The sequence below is a fragment of the Podarcis tiliguerta genome (assembly GCF_965153285.1).
Source record: "Podarcis tiliguerta genome assembly, chromosome: 1".
Classification (NCBI taxonomy): domain Eukaryota; kingdom Metazoa; phylum Chordata; class Lepidosauria; order Squamata; family Lacertidae; genus Podarcis; species Podarcis tiliguerta.
The window spans coordinates 7,691,305-7,714,633 of record NC_139534.1 but is presented as its reverse complement, the minus strand read 5'-3'; the positions used below and the strand labels follow the sequence as shown (position 1 = coordinate 7,714,633).

Below are 23,329 nucleotides of genomic sequence, written 5' to 3'. Positions count from 1 at the left end.
ACCACTGTCCGCCTTATCGCTTAAGTATTCCTTCCAGATTTCTTCGTATTTATCCATTCTTAATTTGTGTCGAAATGCAATTCGTTCGTAGGTAACTAGTCTGTCCATAGTGTCAATCCATGTGCTCAATGGGATCTTTCTGTGGCTCATCAAGACAAGTTTTTTTGCCTCTAGTATGGCGCGATACATCCATTTTTTTTGACCCCTTGTAATCTCCCACGTTTCCGGTATATAATTTAGAATTAAATTCAAATCCCTGAAATAACAATTTCTTTTTATTACTCTTGCTATATATATATATATATATATATATATATATATATATGCAGGTTTTGGTGTCCTCGGGTGTCTTCCCGTGTAAAAGTTGGGGTGTCTAGGCGACGTTTCGACGAGGTCTCACTCGTCATCTTCAGGCTGGTGCTTTCGGCTTCTTGTTACTGGAACAGAGCAGGATCTCAGTGTTTGAGTTCCTATAAATACTGTTGAGGAGGTGTGGTGTATAGCCTCCAATGTTTTGGGCAGAGAGGAGGTTCCCAGGCTAGTGTGCCTTTTCTTCTTTTGTTCCTTAATTACTTGAGGGATATCTTGAGTGATTTCTTGAGTGATTTCCTGAATCCCACTTAGGTGGGTCATTAGGTGTGGATTAGTTGCTAAAGCCTTCGTGTCTTGAACTCTTGAACTTTGTGAAGAGTTTTTCTGAGAAGATGGCTGTACTGCACTTGGTTGTGCTCTGGCTTGGCTTCGTGTATAGGGGCGAGCTGTGGTTTTGTGGCCTGTGCCAGCCAAATCTGTGTAGGGATTGCAGGGGGGTGCAGCATCCGGAGGTGCCACCCTGGTTTGGCTACTGGATGGTGTCTGTAATTTATCTGTGGAGAGGGTCTGGGTTTGGGTCTGGTGTGGTTGATTGGTGATGGCGTTCTGTGTGCCTCTGGATCTGGTGTCAGATTTTGTGGGGAGGGCTAATTTCCAGATGTCTGGCAAGCGGGATGTGTCGTCACGCTTGTTCATGTTGTGAGGGTGTTTCTCTATCTCGATGGCTTCCATGATTATTCTCTTGTGGTGATGTTCCATATTAAAGAGCAATTTGGAATCTGCAAAATTAATTTCGTGTCCTGTTTCTTTCATGTGTTGGAAAAGAGAGGAAGTTTTTTCTTCTTTTTTGACGGCATTCTTGTGTTCTGCGATACGTGCATTTATTCGTCTGTTTGTTTGTCCAATGTACGTGGCTGGGCAGACTTTGCAGGGTATTTCATAGACCCCTTGGTTTTCCAACTGAATTTTATCCTTGGGGTTTCTGAGGATATTGGCTATTTTTTGGTTGGTGCAAAAGGCTGTTTTGATATTGTGTTTATGGAGGATTTTGCTAATTTTATCTGTAGTGCCCTTGATATAAGGAAGGAGGGCTATGCCATTGTTTTCTTCTGTGTCTTGGTTTTTGGGGGGTGTTTCTTTTTGGATTAGCTTCGTAACCCTGTTTTGCTGGTATCCATTGGCAAATAACACATTTGAGAGATTCTGTAACTCAGTTGTCAAGTGGTCTACTATCTACCGGAAAAAAACACACACCAACCGCTACTTACATGCACAATCACACCACCACCCTGCACAAATAAACTCCGTAGCCAAGACTCTCATCTCCAGAACCAAACGCCTGGCTGACGAAGACCACTTGACAACTGAGTTACAGAATCTCTCAAATGTGTTATTTGCCAATGGATACCAGCAAAACAGGGTTACGAAGCTAATCCAAAAAGAAACACCCCCCAAAAACCAAGACACAGAAGAAAACAATGGCATAGCCCTCCTTCCTTATATCAAGGGCACTACAGATAAAATTAGCAAAATCCTCCATAAACACAATATCAAAACAGCCTTTTGCACCAACCAAAAAATAGCCAATATCCTCAGAAACCCCAAGGATAAAATTCAGTTGGAAAACCAAGGGGTCTATGAAATACCCTGCAAAGTCTGCCCAGCCACGTACATTGGACAAACAAACAGACGAATAAATGCACGTATCGCAGAACACAAGAATGCCGTCAAAAAAGAAGAAAAAACTTCCTCTCTTTTCCAACACATGAAAGAAACAGGACACGAAATTAATTTTGCAGATTCCAAATTGCTCTTTAATATGGAACATCACCACAAGAGAATAATCATGGAAGCCATCGAGATAGAGAAACACCCTCACAACATGAACAAGCGTGACGACACATCCCGCTTGCCAGACATCTGGAAATTAGCCCTCCCCACAAAATCTGACACCAGATCCAGAGGCACACAGAACGCCATCACCAATCAACCACACCAGACCCAAACCCAGACCCTCTCCACAGATAAATTACAGACACCATCCAGTAGCCAAACCAGGGTGGCACCTCCGGATGCTGCACCCCCCTGCAATCCCTACACAGATTTGGCTGGCACAGGCCACAAAACCACAGCTCGCCCCTATACACGAAGCCAAGCCAGAGCACAACCAAGTGCAGTACAGCCATCTTCTCAGAAAAACTCTTCACAAAGTTCAAGAGTTCAAGACACGAAGGCTTTAGCAACTAATCCACACCTAATGACCCACCTAAGTGGGATTCAGGAAATCACTCAAGAAATCACTCAAGATATCCCTCAAGTAATTAAGGAACAAAAGAAGAAAAGGCACACTAGCCTGGGAACCTCCTCTCTGCCCAAAACATTGGAGGCTATACACCACACCTCCTCAACAGTATTTATAGGAACTCAAACACTGAGATCCTGCTCTGTTCCAGTAACAAGAAGCCGAAAGCACCAGCCTGAAGATGACGAGTGAGACCTCGTCGAAACGTCGCCTAGACACCCCAACTTTTACACGGGAAGACACCCGAGGACACCAAAACCTGCATTCCTGTACCCGTGAAAATCTACGAAAGCAAATATATATATATATATATATCCTCACCTCGCACCAAAATGATGTTATCATTGGACAGTTAATCACCATATGTAAGTTCACATTTTTATTTACACATATCCAGCATGAAACCGGTATCATGATATGGACTTGGATGATATACCGCCCAGTTCTAACACACATCATGATTTATGATGTATGGACTTTAAACTGGTTATGGGTGATATATCAATATATTGCCCAGCCCTAGCGGTGTTATGTTCTTAGCGATCATGACTTCCTTCATAGGGAAAACAACTCATTTTGAAAAGGGCACTGGTTGCCTGGGACACAACTGAGAAATTCAAATGCACTCAGTCACCCGGTAGTTTACTAGAGAGTCATTCAGTGACTGGGATAATATCCCAAGATTTATTCTTCATCATCCCAGACAGTCTCTCTCTCCCACCCTCTCTCTCTCTTTCCTCCCTCACTCCCAGCTTTTCTCAATCTTGGATTCCCAGATGTTGGACTATAATTTCCAACCACCCTAGCTAGCAAGACTTGGTCAGGGATGATGGGAACTGTAGTCCAACAACATCTGGGGACCCAACTTTGAGAAAGGTTGCTTTACACTGTGGAATCCAATATCTGTAGCTACACACACACATACACACATAAAGAAATCTTTTTTAAAAAAATAACTTTTTATTCAAAATTAAAACAAAACATATTATCCAGAAACATATCATCCTTATTTCCCCCCCCCTTTTCCTCCCTCCCCCTCCCTCCCCCCACAGAACGCCAGCCCACCCCCGACTTCCCTCAGTTCCAGTCTTTGATTTCTCTAAAAATGCTGTTTTCTGCATGTTACACAGTTGTAAAAATGCTCAAACTATTTAGCTGATTATAATCAATAAAAAGTTTGTGAATGTTTATTCAAAGCCAGCCAAGGAGTCCAGTTCGCTTTGTTGTGTCTTCAGATACTTTGTAAAAGGTTCCCATTCATCTTTAAAGTCATAATTATCCTTGTCCCGTAGCTTGTATGTCAATTTTGCCAGTCCTGCTAGTCCATCAATTTTTCTTGCCATGATTCTTTAGTTGGGGTTTCTTCAGTCTTTCATCCTTGTGCTATTAGAACTCTCGCAGCCATTGTTGCATACATGAAGATGTTTTTTAGCTTTTTTGGCAGATCTTTCCCTACAATCCCTAATAAAAATGCTTCAGGTTTTTTAACAAATGTTAAATGGAACACATAAAGAAATCAAAACAACAACTCCTCCTCTTAGGAATACAAAATGTTATTTAAATATCAAAGCACTTTATCTCTGAATTACATATTCTAAGTATATAACAGGTCGCGCAGGGTCTTCTGTTCTGTGCCCTTTAGTAATGGTTTTGAAATGAAAGGAGAATGAGAAGAAACCTATTACGTGTGGTCTGTTGTGTTAGCAAATTTGGTGATTTGTTTTCAGATGCCTATATCTAAGCTGGTCAACTAGAGTCTACATGGCCAGGCAATCCAATTAAGACCCACTCATTTTGGAAGTCATCTGATTAAATTAATTTACATAGCCATTAGTTTAACATTGCCATTGTCCATCTTTCATCTCCCTTAAAGGGGCTGAATCTTTTTTTCTCTCTCTCTCTTCTAAAATATAGCACAAATGCACACCCATGCAGCTCTGTTGCGGTGGTTGTTAGCAGTGTGTTAGGAATTGCTCACAGTTGGAATTGTGCGGTTTTTTCTGAGCAACGTCTGTGTAATAAAGCAAAAGACGGAATAGTTGTGAAAGTTAATCCTCTGTTAAAGCAGTAGAACCTCGGGGTCTTGTAAAATTCCTTGTTCCAAACCCTCCCCTCCCCTCCCCTCCCAGTGACCCGTGGGCTGGAGAATTCAATTGTTAATTGTCTGGTCCCTACAGAGCGATAGTTTCTATGCAGTCATAGCCTGAACAGAATGCAACCCCTTTCTCCCCCAAGGCACCTTGGGTCAGCAAGAAATAGAAGGCACTTAGCCGGCTGGGGCACAATGGAGGGCAGTGTTGGGTTCACCGCTAAATAAGTGGTAATATTGTCTGTGCTGCTGGCAGTCTGAAAGCGTTCAGTAAGGATGCAAATAACTTGCATTTCTGGCGGTTAGCATGGACAAATGAAAAAGGCGGTTCTGTCTGTCCTCTTGACCAAATCCCTCATTCCTACCCCCCAAAACGTTTAAAGCTAAGCCACAGTGCAAGCTGCGACTATTTATTTTCCATTTTTATAGTGCTTAAGACGCAGGATTTCAGGTGTCACCTCAGTAAGGCTGCTTTGCTAATTGCCACTCTGATGGAAAATAAAATGGGGACAGTAATATTAATAATTAATACTTTTGCAAGGCTGTAGCAATTTTCCGCATGAGGGATTTAAGTGCTTTAAAAAAAAACCTTTAAAAAAACCACACGCACAATTATGAATTACGCCTCTCAGCTTGGCTACTGTTAATGTTGATGTGGTATGTTAATGTCCCCTTTGTTTCTTGCTATAGGCTCTGAAGATTGTTCCAGAAACTTCACCACTTCGAACGGTACTATTGAATCCCCGGGTTTTCCTGATAAGTATCCTCACAATTTGGACTGTGCTTTCACCATCATGGCCAAGCCAAAGATGGAGATCATCCTTCAGTTTCTCACCTTTGACCTGGAGCACGACCCCTTGCAAGTCGGAGAGGGAGATTGCAAGTATGATTGGCTGGACATCTGGGACGGTATTCCTCAAGGTAGGGATTAAAGTGATGTATCGCCGACGCTCTCTTCCGTGTCTGGCTACTGTCACACTAACAGCATCAATTTTGAGTCTCCAGAATTCCATAAAGGTCATAAATTGCTAACACTTTACGGCTGCATCCAATCTCACATGTTGTTGCCTTGTCCTTAGCAGGGACCAGAGCTTAAATTGAACAGTGATAGAGTTCCTTTCTATTTCCTGTGCCGGCATTGCACCCTTACTGGTTCAGTGTAACTTCAGGTGATGTTAAAAATACATTAAGGCCTTAAAACAACCCGATTCATATAATCAGACCATTAAGTTCAGAAGTTGGCATATTTGAGAGTTCTCTGAAGTACAGTGGTGCCCCGCAAGATGAATGCCTCGCAAGACGGAAAACCCGCTAGACGAAAGGGTTTTCCGTTTTGGAGGTGCTTCGCAAAACGAATTTCCTATGGGCTTGCTTCGCAAGATGAAAATGTCTTGCGAGTTCCTGCGGGGGTTTTTTCCTCCCCCCCCCCCCCTTTTCCCCAAGCCGCTAAGCCGCTTATCAGCTGATCCGCTAAGCCGCTTAACAGCTGATCCGCTAAGCTGCTTACCAGCTGATCCGCTAAGCCCGCTAAGCCGCTAATAGCGCTAATCCGCTAAGCCGCTAATGGGCTTGCTTCGCAAGATGAAAAAAACCGCAAGACGAAGAGACTCGCGGAACGGATTCTTTTCGTCTTGCGAGGCACCACTGTACTCTGGTCTCAGAGGCTCCCTTAGCCAGAAAGTGTAGAATAGACCATTTTCTACATTGATTGCATACAGAAAAGTTTTGTACGACACCTTGAGCACGGTTTTTATGAAAAAGTTGTCGAGAAATGTTATCCATCAATCGATCAATCACCATTTTTCCTGCTAGCGAAACAACGTATGCACTAAAAGTGAAAATAGCTGAAGGTTAGGCTTTTCAGTGGCATGAACTTGTGTTGAATAAGAACCTCCACCAGGGGACCAGGCAGGAGAGCTCTCTATACAGTGGTACCTCGGGTTACATATGCTTCAGGTTACATACGCTTCAGGTTACAGACTCCGCTAACCCAGAAATAGTACCTCGGGTTAAGAACTTTGCTTCAGGATGAGAACAGAAATTGTGCTTCAGCGGCGCGGCGGCAGCAGGAGGCCCCATTAGCTAAAGTGCTGCTTCAGGTTAAGAACAGTTTCAGGTTAAGTACGGACCTCCGGAACGAATTAAGTACTTAACCCGAGGTACCACTGTATGCGATTTCTTTATTGCATAATCCCAGACATGTCTGCTCAGAAGTAAGCACCATTGAGTTCAATTGGACGTACTCCCAGGTCAGTGAGTGGAGCACTGCAGCCGTAATCATTCATGGCCCCAAAACCAGATTGTAGGTAGATGGGCTGGCAAAATTGTAGGTAGATGTAAAATTGTAGGTAGATGGGCTGGTAAAATGGGGTGAGCTCCCGTTGTTCGGTCCCAGCTCCTGCCAGCCTAGCAGTTTGAAAGCATGTCAAAGTGCAAGTAAATAAATAGGTACCCCTCTGGCAGTAATGAGCACTACAACCCCAAAGTCGTCCATGACTGGACCTAACGTTCAGGGGTACCTTAAAATTTGCTGCAGGCAGCATTTTACGCAACAGCCATGAAGCTTAACCATCTGTTTAGGCTGGTATTCTTTCAGAGAAGAGCTGTTGCAAATCTGGGGTACGGAGACACCCTTGTGCAAATTAATTGAAACAAGACATGTTTTCTATGCCACATCTATGCCAAGCACCCACAACAGATGATGATTTGGGGATGCTTGTTATTATGGTGTCAGAAACTGGCAGCCAATAGAAGGAGTGATGCCCTCGCCACAATATATTGAGGTTCTACTAAAGAGAGTTATTCCAGAGCTGGAAAGGAGTCATCCTGACGGTACTGGGATACTGCAGCAGGACCTAGCCCCCTGTCACACATCGAAAGCGGTGAAGAAATTCATGACAGAGCAGCAAATACAGATACTTGATTGGCCAGGGAATTCCCCGAACGTAAATCCCATTGAGAATTTGTGGGCTATTTGCAAAAGTCGCCTCTGTGATGTAGACTGTACGACTATGGAGAAGCTCATTCAGGCGCTGATTCAAGTGCGGTACAGGGATCCGAAAATCAACAGTGACGGTTCGAAACGAGTAGACTCCATGCCAAACCGTGTTCAAATGCTGCTTAAAAATAGCGGAGGTCATATCAATTACTAATGCACGTATATGGGAGTATTTGTACAATAAACTACTGTACTAAATTCATTGTTTGTTTCAATTCATTTGCACAAGGGTGTACATGCGAGGGGTTTTCATCCCTGCATGTTTTGATTTTCATCTTGTAGCCTCTGATAATACGGATGGCTTATTCCTGCCTTCAAACCTTCCCAAGCGAATAGCCCAAAAATGGAAGCAGGAAGAATTACCGACTCTGGAGGAATGGAGAATTAAGCTAACGGACTATGCAGAACTGGATAAGTTAACTGGGAAAATTAGATATCAACAAGATCACAAGTTCATTGAGGACTGGGGAAAAAATTCGGAGTATTTGAAGAGTGTATGTGACGAACAAACAACGCTAGTGGGTTTTAAAGAAGCTTTGTGAAAAAATAAGGAATATTGCAAAAATGCAAATAAGATTATTAAGACACTAAGATAAAAAAAGAAGGTGATACTAAACTTGAGGAATGCGTAGACTAAATTTTAAATACGGATGATTGTCAGAGAAGTTGGGGGAAGTTCTAAAACTGAAAATATGTTAATTGGGAATTTGTATGATTGGAGATATTTGTGCAAAACTTGATAAAAATTTATTTTTTAAAAAAACAAACCTTCCCAAGCGACGTAGGCAAGATGGCGACAAGTTTATCTAAGTTGTGCTTTTCTTCTGTTTCTGTTGCAGTTGGCCCCTTGATTGGCAGGTACTGTGGAACTAAAACTCCTTCGGATATCCACTCGACTACTGGCATCTTGTCACTCACGTTCCACACAGATTTGGCAGTAGCCAAGGATGGTTTTTCCGCTCGCTATTACTTAGTTCCGCAGGAAGTGCCAGAGAGTAAGTTGGCATCTTGTTCTGTCCGAGTGTTCGCCAGTATTCCTCTAGTTCCAGATTCTGCGCTGGGGACCCTGAATAAAACAAACATGTAGCCACGTGTGGGTAACTTTTCTGAATTCCCCATCGGAATTATTTTTAGTTTTGCCATTTTAATTTCATGGCAGACCTCAAAATCTGGTCAACTGGAGCCTCTCTCATTTGTTTTGTTATCTTTGCTCACTGCTAGCACCCAAGCTTCCACGGCAGATTTAGAAATTGCTATGGAAACACAAAACCCAAGATGAAAATGTCAAAATTTTGTGAAATAAATTTGTTCAGAAATGTTTCAGATTGGAGTTTGCGGTATGCTCTGCCTAGGAGAAAGAAAGAAAGAAAGAAAGAAAGAAAGAAAGAAAGAAAGGCACTTGAAGCCATATTGAAAAAGCATGAATTTGAACCATTAGAATGTTAACAGTTGTCTCTTCCTCTAGTGCAGGGCTCAGCAGCAAGGCTTCATGGCCATAGGCCAGATCATCCGTGGGTTAGGCTGGCATGATGCTGGAAATCGTGTCTGCACACGTCAGCGGCGCCGGAAATTGCACCTGCACAGAAGCTATTTTCAACGTCTGGGCATGCGCAGAAGAGATTTCCGGTATCTGCATGTGTGCAGACGTGATTTCTGGCACCGCTTGGTGAGTCGCCGTGTTGCACCGGTTTAGCACAGCGTGTGGGTGACTCACTGAGTGGGCAGCTCGGTTCATGGGCTGGTAAAACGGTCTTTGTGGGCCACATCTGGCCCATAGGCCGCACGTTGCCGACCCCTGCTCTAGTGTGTGACATCATATCTCGTTTTTTTAAAAAATCTTTTTATGTCACGGGTTCAGAGCCTGTGCTACTTCAGAAGTTGTTGGGCTATAAATCCTATCACAATCCCTGACCATTGACCCCATGCTGGCTGGGACTGATGAGCGTTGGGAGCTAACCACATCTGGAGGGCCACAGGGTGCCCACCCCTGTTGTAGGACAACAACAGGAATGGCTAAGGGAGCTGGGCATGTTTAGCCTGGAGAAGAGGAGGTTAAGGGGTGATATGATAGCCATGTTCAAATATATAGAAGGATGTCACATAGAGGAGGGAGAAAGGTTGTTTTCTGCTGCTCCAGAGAAGCGGACACGGAGCAATGGATCCAAACTACAAGAAAGAAGATTCCACCTAAACATTAGGAAGAACTTCCTGACAGTAAGAGCTGTTCGACAGTGGAATTTGCTGCCAAGGAGTGTGGTGGAGTCTCCTTCTTTGGAGGTCTTTAAGCAGAAGCTTGACAACCATATGTCAGGAGTGCTCTGATGGTGTTTCCTGCTTGGCAGGGGGTTGGACTCGATGGCCCTTGTGGTCTCTTCCAACTCTATGATTCTATGATTCTATGAACAGCATAAAAAAACTGTAAATGCTGCGGGGGGGGGGAGGAGGAACCACCTAAATATAGAGATGATTTGGAAATTAGCCATGCACAGCTGCAATATATTTAATCACACTTGGAAAACTGAGGGCTTTCTTCAGGCTCTTACTGAAGAATTCCGGTTTTCCTTGCACTTTGCAGGAGATTGCCAGGCAAGAACGTTCCCGGCCTGCCATAGTTAGAGCGCTTTGATGCAGATGAGAAGGGATTTGATAGAGCTCCAGATGTGAGCTCTTCCCTGGCTGTTTCTGAACATTAATATTTCATCAGCTTTTCATAGGTGCATAGAGACAATTCTATCTCGTGCTCATTTTTGCAGACACATGTTTTTTTAATTCTTATTTCATTTGATAGGATGTTACGAGGCCATTAGCGGCGTTTCCCTTAGCGGAGCTGCACAGATTTTTTTTGGGGGGTGGGGGGGACACCTTTCTCTTCTAATCCACTCTCCACCTGCTGTAGACTTTCAGTGCAACAGCCCGTTGGGGATGGAAACCGGCCGAATCTCCAACGAGCAGATCACGGCCTCCTCTACTTACTCGGATGGCAGGTGGACCCCACAGCAGAGCCGGCTCAATAGTGATGACAACGGGTGGACTCCTAATGTAGATAACAACAAGGAATTCCTGCAGGTATGTATGCCCAGCTCCAAGAGAGCAATCGGCAGAGGATAAGTGGTATTCGGTAACTAAGGAGGGAGAGCAGAAAGGCTGGTACCGAAACCATAATATCCGGCTTAGCAACAGTTGAATTGCCAGGCAACTGGTGAGATGTGATGTTCAAGCCTTTGTCATCAAACACATGGCCAGTTAGAGTCCCCAGCTAGCATTCTCCTCTATGAAAAGCTTGGCTTGGCATAGGCTGGCATGCTGTGTGTCCATGGAAGCAGGCTTGGCAGGGTGATGTGAGGGAAACAAGTGTCTTTGTTTAGACACATGGTTTGTCTTGGCAGGGAGCTGCCACTGCCCTCTGGACTTTGAGGTCACACACACACAAACAAACACACACGCACTTTCTCCTTATACCAAACTGATTGCCATGCTGTCAAATTGACCCCAGTACATGAAGCTTGTAGAATCTCCTTGTTGCATGCTGGGAATCAGCAGGAGGGCATTGAGCTGCTGTTTGGCAAAGGCGGCGTGACTCTTGCCTTCATGAACTGAAGGCAGCACTGTTAGGCCATTAACATTCCTACAGAAGTCTCGGCTTGACCTGGTGGCCCCTGAGCCTTGATGGGCTTTCCAGAGGGCTAAGAGGAGAGAACACGCTGCCGCTTACGTGCCCCGTCGACTCCGCGACAGATCGAAAGGAGCGGGGCTTTCCCGCTTGTGCTAGGCGAGTACAGCTAGAACAATATTTATTCTGCCAGGGAATCTCAGTGCATCCCAGCAGCTGGGAAAACCAGCAGCGACGTACAGAAGGAAGGCTTTAGCAGGGGCTGCACAGGACCAGTTCATGGCAGCAAAAAAAGTCATACGGATTGGATGGAGAACAATGCGGTGGGATGTGTTAAGAGCATTCAACACGGGAAGTACTGGAACAAATGGAGCAACTGTCTGAATCTTCATGGTGCAGTTACTAAGCCAGCATGTCTCGATAAGCTGCTGTATCACTAAAAATCTCCAAGAAGCACAAATCGGACCCCACGACTTAATCTTACATGTGAAAAGACACGCCCCCTCCACCAAAGAATGCATGCTGACTTCTTTTCCACTGCAAATGAGGCAAGAGCTTAAGTTGGGTGAAGGTTCTCTAGTTTGAGCTTTGATTTTATTTGGGTTTTAAGAACATCAAAGCCAAAGTTCTTTATTCAGCTTATGGTCCGGGGCTCCTCCCCAACACAATACTAGCACATGCCTTGCCTGAACCAGAAAAATGCTTTTTCACTCCTGAAATCTGTCGGCATTTGCTTGCAACAGACTTAGCAAGGCATCGGGGGGGGGGGCGGTCTCACTCTGTATGATTAATGACATAATGGTAAAGGGGCACACAGCCTGCTTTTGCTCAGATTGCTTCCACTCCAATGCATAATTTTTATCATGGCTTGCAACTGAGGCTGGTACACAGTTGTGCTGGGCATTTTTTAAGAGACATAGTAAGGATTTTCAACCCAGAGATGTTTACCGTTCAATCAGACGAAGCAACGGGAAGTGGGTGGGGGCACTTTCAAAATGTGCTTCCCTCCCTCAATTATGAACCTTGCAACAAAACCAGGCAGGCTGAAAACATTTCCTTCTATGGCTCACGGGCTGCCACATCTAGGGATGTTAACTCAGCTGGTCTGAAAATTGATCCTATTAAGTTCTTATACTGGAACAGAGCTTAGACAGAATAGGCAACTCTAAACATGGCCAGTGGCAAAAGCTACAGCTGCGTCACAGTGATCTACTAGAAATGAAATACCGCCATGCTAATTTATACCAGCTGAGCACCCGATCCTCAGGTCTACTTTCAAACATAGCCTTCTTAAAGCAGCTGCAGCCCAACATGGCAAGTCCTGGTGAATGCCTTTAGCAAAACACACTACTATTGTATGCTTTTGGTGGCTCTGAGATCCATTGTGGCTTACGATTCCATTTGTATAAATGTAAAGGTAACCATTAGGTCCAGTCGTGGCCGACTCTGGGGTTGCGGCGCTCATCTTGCTTTATTGGCCAAGGGAGCCAGCGTACAGCTTCCGGGTCATGTGGCCAGCATGACTAAGCCGCTTCTGGCGAACCAGAGCAGTGCACGGAAACGCCGTTTACCTTCCCGCCAGAGGAAGTATCTACTTGCACTTTGACGTGCTTTCAAACTGCTAGGTTGGCAGGAGCAGGGGAGCTCACCCTGTCGCAGGGATCCGAACCGCTGACCTTCTGGTCAGCAAGTCCTAGGCTCTGTGGTTTAACCCACAGCGCCACCTGTGTCCCATTTGTATAGCCTGCCTTTATTGGCACCCAAGGCCGTGTACATGGGATCATGTCCATCGGTCCAGGCATTGACCTGTCCCAGACCTGCTTCAGAACAGTGGTGGCCTCATGTGCCTTCAGACCAAACCCATATGTCTTTACGACTGCTGTCGAAGGATGTGCTCACTGCAAGTTCTGTGTCGTTGGCTTCCTCGTTCTCACCCTCTTGATCTGTAGTTTTGTCTCATTTGGCGTCTGCAGACGCTGCTTCAGGAAGGTTGCATCTGCCAATGTTTCAAGCAAAGAGCAGGTCTACCTTATTACTGCTGAACTTACGAAGCTCCTGTCGTTCTTCCTTCACCCTCCTCCCCCCCCCCCACAGGTGGACCTCCGCTTTCTGACGGTCCTGACAGCCATTGCTACTCAGGGTGCCATCTCCAGGGAAACCCAGAACGGCTACTATGTCCGGTCATACAAACTGGAGGTCAGCACAAACGGGGAGGACTGGATGATGTACCGTCATGGCAAAAATCACAAGGTAAGTGCTTCCTCTTCCCCACAACCCCTTCCCCCCAAAATAATAATTCCAGACTGCAAAGGGTTCTGTTGATGGTCGAATGGAAGGTCTAAATTAACTTGAGTTGTTGCTTTTTTTGCTGCCTTTTTTTGTTCGTTTGCGTACTGCCAAGATGCAAAACATGGAGCTGTCGTCCCCTCCCCAAGTAATCTTTATTACCTCTTGAGGGGTGAGGAAACAGTGTTCCTCCTTGACAGTGAGGGGGAGGGAATCTGGCTGCTGTTGTGCCTTGCTCAGTGGAGAGAGCCTGCGGTACGTCTGTGGACTGCAAATGAAGGAGAAAACGCTTCTGCATCCCGTGTTTTTGCCATAGAAGATTCATGGAGCATTTATGGCCCGAGCCCCGTCCACATGCTGGGTTAACAATCACAAAACCGCATGAAACTGCAGTTCAGGAGTTATTGAGGCTTAGAAAATGAAAGGGCACAAATCCTGAGAGGGGATCACAGTGTCCTAGAGAATAAAGCCCGGCGATAAATAACGAGGAGCAATTCGGTTTGTCAGGGATAGGGGATCTGCAGCAGTGGCGGGAGCCGTTGGTTGGCAGTGATGCATCGACCTCTCTCTGCTTGTGCCTCCTCTGTCTATAAATATGGCTGTGTTGACCCTTGCTGATCCCTCAACCTCCGAATGCTTAGTGTTTGCTCAGTGGGGGGGAGGGAAGGCACTTACTTTGTGCTTTGGGCAGGTGTGCGAGAGAGCAGGCCGCATGGAGTGCAGCTGTTCATAATAAAGCTGTCTCTGCTCTTGGGATGGCATGCAGCTGTCATTCATCTTTGTCTTTGTTGTGGAGGCGCTTCCGAACTGACCCTCGGTGCTCTCCGCTGCAGAATACTGGAGAACACGAATTCAAACTTTGCCAGAGCAAACCCACCTTGAGCTAAGAGGGAGGGAAGCTTCTCGAAGATCCAGCGATTGCTAGCTAGGAGCGATAGAAGCTTCAGCTTGGCTGCTGCCAAGGGCAAGGTTTGGCGCACCTCTTTTATTCCCTCTTCATTTGTCTGTGATCCCGAGACAAGCAATTCCGCCCAAACCAAGCAGCAAGTAATTCCACCCAGAACCCAGCACCTTCAAACTCCCTCCCGTCTGATTTTGTAATCCAGAGCTGGGGATTCAAGTGGGACTGTTTTCGTGGATCGCTATAGGGACGCGGGTGGCGCTGTGGGTAAAAGCCTCAGCGCCTAGGGCTTGCCGATCGATAGGTTGGCGGTTTGAATCCCCGCAGCGGGGTGCGCTCCCGTTGTTCAGTCCCAGCGCCTGCCAACCTAGCAGTTCGAAAGCACTCCCGGGTGCAAGTAGATAAATAGGGCCCAGTTACTAGCAGGAAGGTAAACGGCGTTTCCGTGTGCGGATCTGGCTCTCCAGAGCAGCGATGTCACACTGGCCACGTGACCCAGAAGTGTCTCCAGACCGCTGGCCCCCGGCCTCCTGAGTGAGATGGGCGCACAACCCTAGAGTCTGTCAAGACTGGCAGGGGTACCTTTACCTTTTTATAGGGAAGATTGCTGTATTGTTTTCTCGGGCTAGGGGATACCTGGTTTTCAACATCGCAATATAACACCAGCTGAACATTGCGATGTATCAATATATCACAATGTCTAAAATAAGGATGAGGCTGGTTTTCAACTTGGTGATATATCACCACTAGACATTGTAATACAGTGGTACCTCGGGTTACATACGCTTCAGGTTACAGACTCTGCTAACCCAGAAATAGGACCTCGGGTTAAGAACTTTGCTTCAGAATGAGAAAAGAAATCGTGCTCCGGCGGCGCGGTGGCAGCAGGAGGCCCCATTAGCTAAAGTGGTGCTTCAGGTTAAGAACAGTTTCAGGTTAACTATGGACCTCCGGAATGAATTAAGTACTTAAGCCGAGGTACCACTGTATACCGATATACCACAGTGATTGAACTAAGGATGGAACAAAGTAAAGGCATTGGCTGGCTTCTTGGTTTCCCCCACATTGTGATTTTTGTATAGCATCACATAATGATCAAAAATTATGAAACCTATATCACGAAATGGATTTCCAAACCAGTTTTGGATGCTCTGTCGATATTCTGCCCAGCCCTAATTGTTACCCTTCCTTGGAGTAACAGGTTAGGTTTTCCAAGCAACACAGTGCAGTTATCAGAGGTGATGTTTTGGCCTCCATAGAAAGGCCCAGGTGTGGCTTGAGGATGTGAGACCTCTACTTTCAGAGGTGTTCTGAGTGCTGCTCTGCCTCTTGTCTTTCAATGGCTGCAGATTTCCCTCTGCTTCAGTGCATGCTTTGTTTCTTCTGGGCTCCACGATTTAAAGCACCTACGATGCCCAAGTGGCTTTCAGTGGAATGTGGTCTTTCCCTCCTTCCTTTAATGCCCACCCACCAAACCTACCTGCCTTTGTTTTATCTTAGTTACATTTAAGGTAAAGGTAAAGGGACCCCTGACCATTAGGTCCAGTCGTGACCGACTCTGGGGTTGTGGCGCTCATCTCGCTTTATTGGCCGAGGGAGCCGGCGTACAGCTTCCGGGTCATGTGGCCAGCATGACTAAGCCGCTTCTGGCAAAGCAGAGCAGCGCACGGAAGAAAAAGAAGAAGAGAGAAGAGTTTGGATTTGATATCCCGCCTTTCACTCCCCTTCAGGAGTCTCAAAGCGGCTAACATTCTCCTTTCCCTTCCTCCCCCACAACAAACACTCTGTGAGGTAAGTGGGGCTGAGAGACTTCAGAGAAGTGTGACTGGCCCAAGGTCACCCAGCAGCTGCATGTGGAGGAGCGGAGACGCGAACCCGGTTCCCCAGATTACGAAACTACCGCTCTTAACCACTACACCACACTGGCTGTCATGCCGTTTACCTTCCTGCCAGAGCGGTACCTATTTATCTACTTGCACTTTGACGTGCTTTTGAACTGCTAGGTTGGCAGGAGCAGGGACTGAGTAACGGGAGCTCACCCCGTTGCGGGGATTCGAACCGCCAACCTTCTGATCGGCAAGCCCTAGGCTCTGTGGTTTAACCCACAGCGCCACCCGTGTCCCTGGTTACATTTAGGATACCCATGCATATATGCTCCCATGCAGATCTCATTAAAGGAAGGGAAATAATCCTTAGACTTGTCATCATCAGCCCTTTGGTTGAACCGGAGCCAAGGTTAACCTTCTGGCAGGAATTGGAGGAAGATGATTCATGCGAGATTATATCTGCAGCATTCACAGATCTGGAGAACTAGTTAAAAATCATGCTCGGGAAGAAAAGGCCATAAATTACTCGAGATTGTCACTTGTAGGAAATTTGCCGCTCACAGCAAACGGAGATGTGAGGTGGGTTTTGATAAGTCTTTCTTGTCACATCTGGTTCTCTGCTTCTTCTTAGCCCACTTAGTATGGCAAGCCCTGGTTGCTCTCATCTGGAGCAAATAGGGTGGGATGCGGGTGACGCTGTGGGTAAAAGCCTCAGCGCCTAGGGCTTGCCGATCGAAAGGTCGGCGGTTCGAATCCCCGCGGCAGGGTGCGCTCCTGCTGTTCGGTCCCAGCGCCTGCCAACCTAGCAGTTCGAAAGCAGTCCCGGGTGCAAGTAGATAAATAGGGACAGCTTACTAACGGGAAGGTAAACGGCGTTTCTGTGCGCTGCTCTGGTTCGCCAGAAGTGGCTTAGTCATGCTGGCCACATGTTTTCTCCTGCTCTGGAGGGTAGGACTCGAGGCAATGGCTTGAAGTTGCAAGAAAGGAGATTCTGACTAAACATTCGGGGAAAACTTTCAGACAGTAAGAGCTGTTTGGAGTGGAACCGACTCCAACGAGAGGTGGGGGAATCATCTTCCTTGGCGGTTTTAAAGCAGAGGTTGGATGGGCATCTGTTATGATGGGTGTTTCAGCTGAGATTCCGGCATTGCAGGGGGTTGGATGAGATGACCCCTGGGGTCCCTTCCAATTCTTAAGAAAGTGTTGGTCATTACATTTAAAGCCATATATGGCTGGTGCCTAGGATATCTGAAGGACTGTCTCATTCTGTCAGCACCTGCCCCTTTCATGAGGATCTACTCGAGTGGTTTTACTTGGTGTCCTTTGGGTGGTCAAGGCGCAACTGGATGGACTATGGGAGTGGGCCTCCTCTGTGACTATGCCTAGTTTTTCGGACTCCCTCCCTCTTTAGTTCTGTCTTCTGCACCCTTGTCTTCTGCCCAAGGCCTTATTGTTCTGGCAAGCGTATGACCTGCCAGGTCGATGGTCTTCTGGTGACTAAATTTTGGATTGCTTTTATTTGTTGCACCTACCTCTGTTTTTATTATTTTTGTTACTGTTTAATCCTTTCTCTCGCCCCCATTTTATTATTTTAAAATTGTTCTGGGGATACAGTGGAAGGGTGAGATGGAAATCTTTCAAATAAACCCAGAGGGAGTTGACTCTTGTATGAAATGTGGGATAGAGAGAGCAGAGGTAGAGCAAAACGCTCATTTTGTGCCACTGCGGGTTACATATTTGATGTTTAGGTACAGGGAAGGAAGAAGCTCGTTTAAGCGAAAATGGCCTGAATGTTTGCTGGGGGAAGCTGATTGCACAATCTCTCTCTCTCTCTCTCTCTCTTCCTCTCTCTTCCAGGGTGCCTTCCTCTCCTGTCAGGAAGCCCCCAAAGTTCTGAACTGAATGCACACATTCCACGCTGGGTTTCTTTTGTGGTGCCTCAGTGCCGCACTCTGCATGGTTCAAATTGAAATAGCTACGCCATGCCAAAGAGATTTGTCAATTCTGCCGCAGTGTGATTTGGTTCCATGGAGTGCAGGGAAAGAGAATAGAGGAAGACTCTGTCAAATTTTGCTTATGCATGTATATATGTGCACACACAGAGACATCCATACATACGTGTGTGTCTCTGTAGCTAGCAGTGAGTCCCTTCTCTGCTCAATCTGTAAGTTGGGCTCAGAGCCAAATTTAACTGGTGCTACTGACAGGTCAACTAACATCGACATCTTCATAAAAGAAATTGAGACAGAGAGAGCCAAAGAGACAGGGAAAGCTGCATGAAGCAAAGCTGGAGAAGAAAGATTATATTTCCCCCAGAAAGTAAGAGAGCAGCCCCCGCCTTCAGTCATCGCTGATACCAAGGGAGGCGAAAAGAACTGGTGTTGTTGGGGATTTCTATAAGCTGTGAAGACCAGTACACTCCCAATTCCCTGGCTGTTGGCAGTCTTGATGCAGTGTGCCAGAGACAAGGGACTAGGGATAAGTTGAATAAAGAGGAGGGAAAACAAAATTAACAAGAGCTTTCAGCAGAAGGGCATGGTCGTGTTGTTTTTCATAAAGAGCAGCGCTGCTTTCAGGGAGAAGGAGGGACGGAGTGGGGTGGAAAGGGATTTGCACACCTGACACCTGAGCTGAACTGATTGAATTCTCCAAACCTCACCTCTGCCATCAGCATCACTGAACAATCTTCAGGTCCTTCTTTATTTTTGTGGGTCCTTGGCTACAAAAAAATACTGGTCTGCCCATGTTGGCAAAGTCCCCCTCCCCCTTTTAAAATCTGTGTGGAATTGTTGTTGTTGTTTAGTTGTTTAGTCGTGTCCGACTCTTCGTGACCCCCTGGACCAGAGCACGCCAGGCACTCCTGTCTTCCACTGCCCCCCGCAGTTTGGTCAAACTCATGTTTGTGGCTTCGAGAACACTGTCCAACCATCTTGTCCTCTGCCATCCCCTTCTCCTTGTGCCCCCCATCTTTCCCAACATCAGGGTCTTTTCCAGGGAGTCTTCTCTTCTCATGAGGTGGCCAAAGTATTGGAGCCTCAGCTTCACGATCTGACCTTCCAGTGAGCACTCAGGGCTGATTTCCTTAAGAATGGATACGCTTGATCTTCTTGCAGTCCATGGGACTCTCAAGAGTCTCCTCCAGCACCAGAATTCAAAAGCATCAATTCTTTGGCGATCAGCCTTCTTTATGGTCCAGCTCTCACTTCCATACATCACTACTGGGGAAACCATAGCTTTTACTATACGGACCTTTGTTGGCAAGGTGATGTCTCTACTTTTTAAGATGCTATCTAGGTTTGTGGAATAGACAAGCCTTACTTAAATTATTAGCGCCATGCCTTGAGAGCTGCATGAAGCATATACATTGCAGCAAGTGGGATCTGATGGGGGACAAAGAGGAGGAAATCTTCTCTCTTTTCCCTTTCCCTCTTAATCTCCCCACCCCCAGAACTGGATTCGAGGACAGCCACTACCATTGCAGCCCCTCTACTCAAGCCGGGAAGTGCCCAAAAAGAGCAAGGAGGTGGTGGCCGATTCCCCACCCATCTAAGACTCCAAGCCATCCTCCTTCTCAGCTTGGAAGTGTTTTCCTGCCAGCAAGGGATGGGTGAATCTACCAGTTTCAAAAAGCAGTTGAGGTGGAATGGCTTCGGCACATCTCCCACTCCCAAATAACCTCCAAATTCCAAAGGGGTGGCAGCTATCCTACCACTCCCTTCCAACTTTGTCTGACCACAGCCACCAGGCAAATCCTTTGTTCCAGAAAGGAGAGCATGCATTAGGACCATACCCAATGGGATCTGGCTATAAATCTGCCGCTGCTCCCATCCTTATTGCCAGCCCTCAACTGGCTGATGGCCCACCATGCTTGGTCCCTTTGACCTTTGATGTTTGGGAAGTGGGGTGTGTGTGTCTTTAAAAAAAATTTTATGAATGCGTCGGGGGACCCCAGTGTCCCTGGCTGAAGGAACCTTCTGTAGCTTCAGAGCTGGAATATGCCAAAGTGCTTTATAGGGGACCAGCAGAAATAATTGGACTTGGCCTTGTTCACCTTCCTGAGAGACATTGCGTAAATGTCTGGCCACAGTGATCCAAGCGACAGTCACCTCCAGGCTTAACTATTGTAATTTGCTCTACACGGAGCTGCCCTTGAAGCTGACCCAGAAACTCCAGTGGGTGCAAAATGCTTCAGTGAGGCTCCTCATGGGGTCTCTGCCATGGGAGCATATTCACCCAGTGCTTTTCCAGCTGCACTGGCTCCCGGTGGAGTACAGGGTCAGATTTAAGGTGCTGGTTTTGACCTTTAAAGCCCTTCACGGCCTAGGACCCTCGTACCTACGGGACCGCCTCTCCTGGTATGCCTCACGGAGGACCTTAAGGTCCATAAATAGCAACACCCTAGAGGTCCCGGGCCCTAAGGAAGTCAGATTAGCTTCAACCAGAGCCAGGGCCTTTTCAACACTGGCTCCGGCCTGGTGGAATGCTCTGCCTCATGAGAACAGGGCCCTGCAGGATCTGATTTCTTTCCGCAGGGCCTGTAAGACAGAGTTGTTCCACCTGGCCTTCGGCTTGGAACCAATTTGATTCCCTCCCCCTCTTTCTTTTTTCTTTCTCCTCCTGTGATGAGGCTGCATTTTAATATTTTAATGTTTCAATATTTTAATGTATTTTAATCTTGTTTTTAAGTTGTATTCATTCAACTTGTTTTTATTATTGCTTGTTAGCCACCCTGAGCCCGGCCTTGGCTGGGGAGGGCGGGGTATAAATAAAAATTATTATTATTATTATTATTATTATTATTATTATTTAAAGTTCAGGGGCGCATTTCAGCAATGTCCAGTATCTGGACTTTCACTGCCAGGCGGAGAGTGACACAACCTGGCAGCCTTTACGTACAGTCCATTTACAATGCCTTGCTTACACTTCACTGTTTTATATGCAACAAACCAAATTACGTAAACAGCCTAAAAGTCAGGGCTCTAATTTTGTTTTTCATTTGAGAGGGGTCTATTCAATTTATTTTAGTTCTTAAAATATTTACATTCCACACTTCTGGTGCAAAATCCCCAGCCAGGGTGGCTTGGATTAAATTCACAATATTGCAGAACAACCACCCGAAAGGGAGGAGACAGGAGAAGCAGTAAAAACCAAGCATAAAAAAATGTTATCTGTAGAAATTCACCAGGATGAAATAAAGTGCTCCGTAAAAAATGAAAAACCGGTAAGAAGGGAGCCAAGTGTACTAGGTTCAGCTGCTGAAAAGACCCCCCTCAATATATATATATATACTGTTTTTCCTTTCATGGGTTTCACAGTCTCTGTGCAAATTAACATTTTGGCATTTAGCAACCATCCAGGGCTGTGTAGTGCACAGGAAACTAGAGTGACATTTCCAAGGCCAGAAGGTAGCTTGGTGCTTGCTGCGGCTTAGGCTGAATTAGTTAGTTCGCTCTGTGCCTCAGTTCCTTGCGCTAAGAGATGAGGCAAAGATACCCTTCCCGCGAGCTTTGAAATATATTGGAGAACAGCAGCAAAGTGGTATTGACAGGCTCCTGAACGGTGTGCCTTTCTTAACACTCCGGGAGGCTGTGAATATACAGCTGGCAGATTGTGCTTGGCTTGGTGGTGCAGGCCTGTTCTGGTTGCTACTCCACATTGGATCAGTGATATAAATACAGTGGTGTCCCGCAAGACGAATGCCTCACAAGACGGAAAACCCGCTAGACGAAAGGGTTTTCCGTTTTGGAGGTGCTTCGCAAAACGAATTTGCTATGGGCTTGCTTCGCAAGACGAAAATGTCTTGCGATTCCTGGGTTTTTCCCCCCCTCCCCCCCTTTTCCCCAAGCCCCTAAGCCGCTTAACAGCTGTTCGCTAAGCCGCTTAACAGCTGATCTAAGCCGCTTATCAGCTGATCTAAGCCGCTAATCTTTTAGCAGCTAATCCGCTAATCCCTTAAGCCTTTAATAGCCGCTAAACCGCTAATAGCTCTAATAGCGCTAATCCGCTAATGGGCTTGCTTCACAAAACGAAAAAAACTGCAAGACGAAGAGACTCGCGGAACGGATTCTTTTCGTCTTGCGAGGCACCACTGTACTGCTGTAGTGGACATGTGGAAGTTAACGTCTCCCTGTGATTGCTTAATGTACAGGACAATAGGCAGGGAGCTAAGGAAGAGAGCATGTGATTTCCAATTACAGTGGTACCTCGGGTTAAGTACTTAATTCGTTCCGGAGGTCCGTTCTTAACCTGAAACTGTTCTTAACCTGAAGCACCACTTTAGCTAATGGGGCCTCCCGCTGCTGCCGTCCCACTGGAGCACAATTTCTGTTCTCATCCCGAAGCAAAGTTCTTAACCCGAGGTACTATTTCTGGGTTAGCGGAGTCAGTAACCTGGAGCGTATGTAACCTGAAGCGTATGTAACCCGAGGTACCACTATAAATCTGTTGAACCTCTACAGAGGGCCAAATGAGAGCTGAAGAGGTCAGCCATGTTGGTTGTTCATGTGTCTTCCCTATTCACATGTAGAGGGGTGGGGAGGTCCTAATTATTTACACAAAAGTGTGGGTGGGAGCAAGGTTACAGCGGACTGGATGACTTAGTTAATTGTTGTTTAATTCTGTTATTTAATTGGTTAGGCGTGAAAAGTTCATACGAATTGGGGATATTACTATTACAGTGGTACCTCAGGTTACATACGCTTCAGGTTACAGACTCCGCTAACCCAGAAATAGTGTTTCAGGTTAAGAAATTTGCTTCAGGATGAGAACAGAAATCGTGCTCCGGCGGTGCGGCAGCCGCGGGAGACCCCATTAGCTAAAGTGGTGCTTCAGGTTAAGAACAGTTTCAGGTTAAGTACGGACCTCCGGGACGAATTAAGTACTTAACCTGAGGTACCACTGTATTAGATAGATGCATTTTATTGCATGTTGTCTAGATATGGCTGTATTTATTGTTTTAGTTTATGCCGTAAGCCACTTTCAGTGTTGTTTGGAAAAGAGAATTGA

The 23,329-nt window shown here is 46.2% G+C and overlaps 1 protein-coding gene across 4 annotated transcripts in view; it reads left to right on the top strand.

Moving 5' to 3' along the window:
- The window catches only part of NRP2 (neuropilin 2), a 251,730-nt gene that overhangs the window by 96,070 nt on the left and 132,331 nt on the right, over nucleotides 1-23,329 (top strand). For all 4 annotated transcript variants that reach the window (XR_014502509.1, XM_083401223.1, XM_083401222.1 and 1 more), the window contains exons 4-7: nucleotides 5,394-5,624; nucleotides 8,541-8,696; nucleotides 10,598-10,767; nucleotides 13,406-13,561. Coding sequence is in view for 3 of the 4 variants with exons in the window: in XM_083401223.1 (XP_083257349.1) it covers nucleotides 5,394-5,624; nucleotides 8,541-8,696; nucleotides 10,598-10,767; nucleotides 13,406-13,561 (713 nt within the window). In the remaining variant the exon portion in view is untranslated. The remainder of the gene's footprint in view (nucleotides 1-5,393; nucleotides 5,625-8,540; nucleotides 8,697-10,597; nucleotides 10,768-13,405; nucleotides 13,562-23,329) is intronic.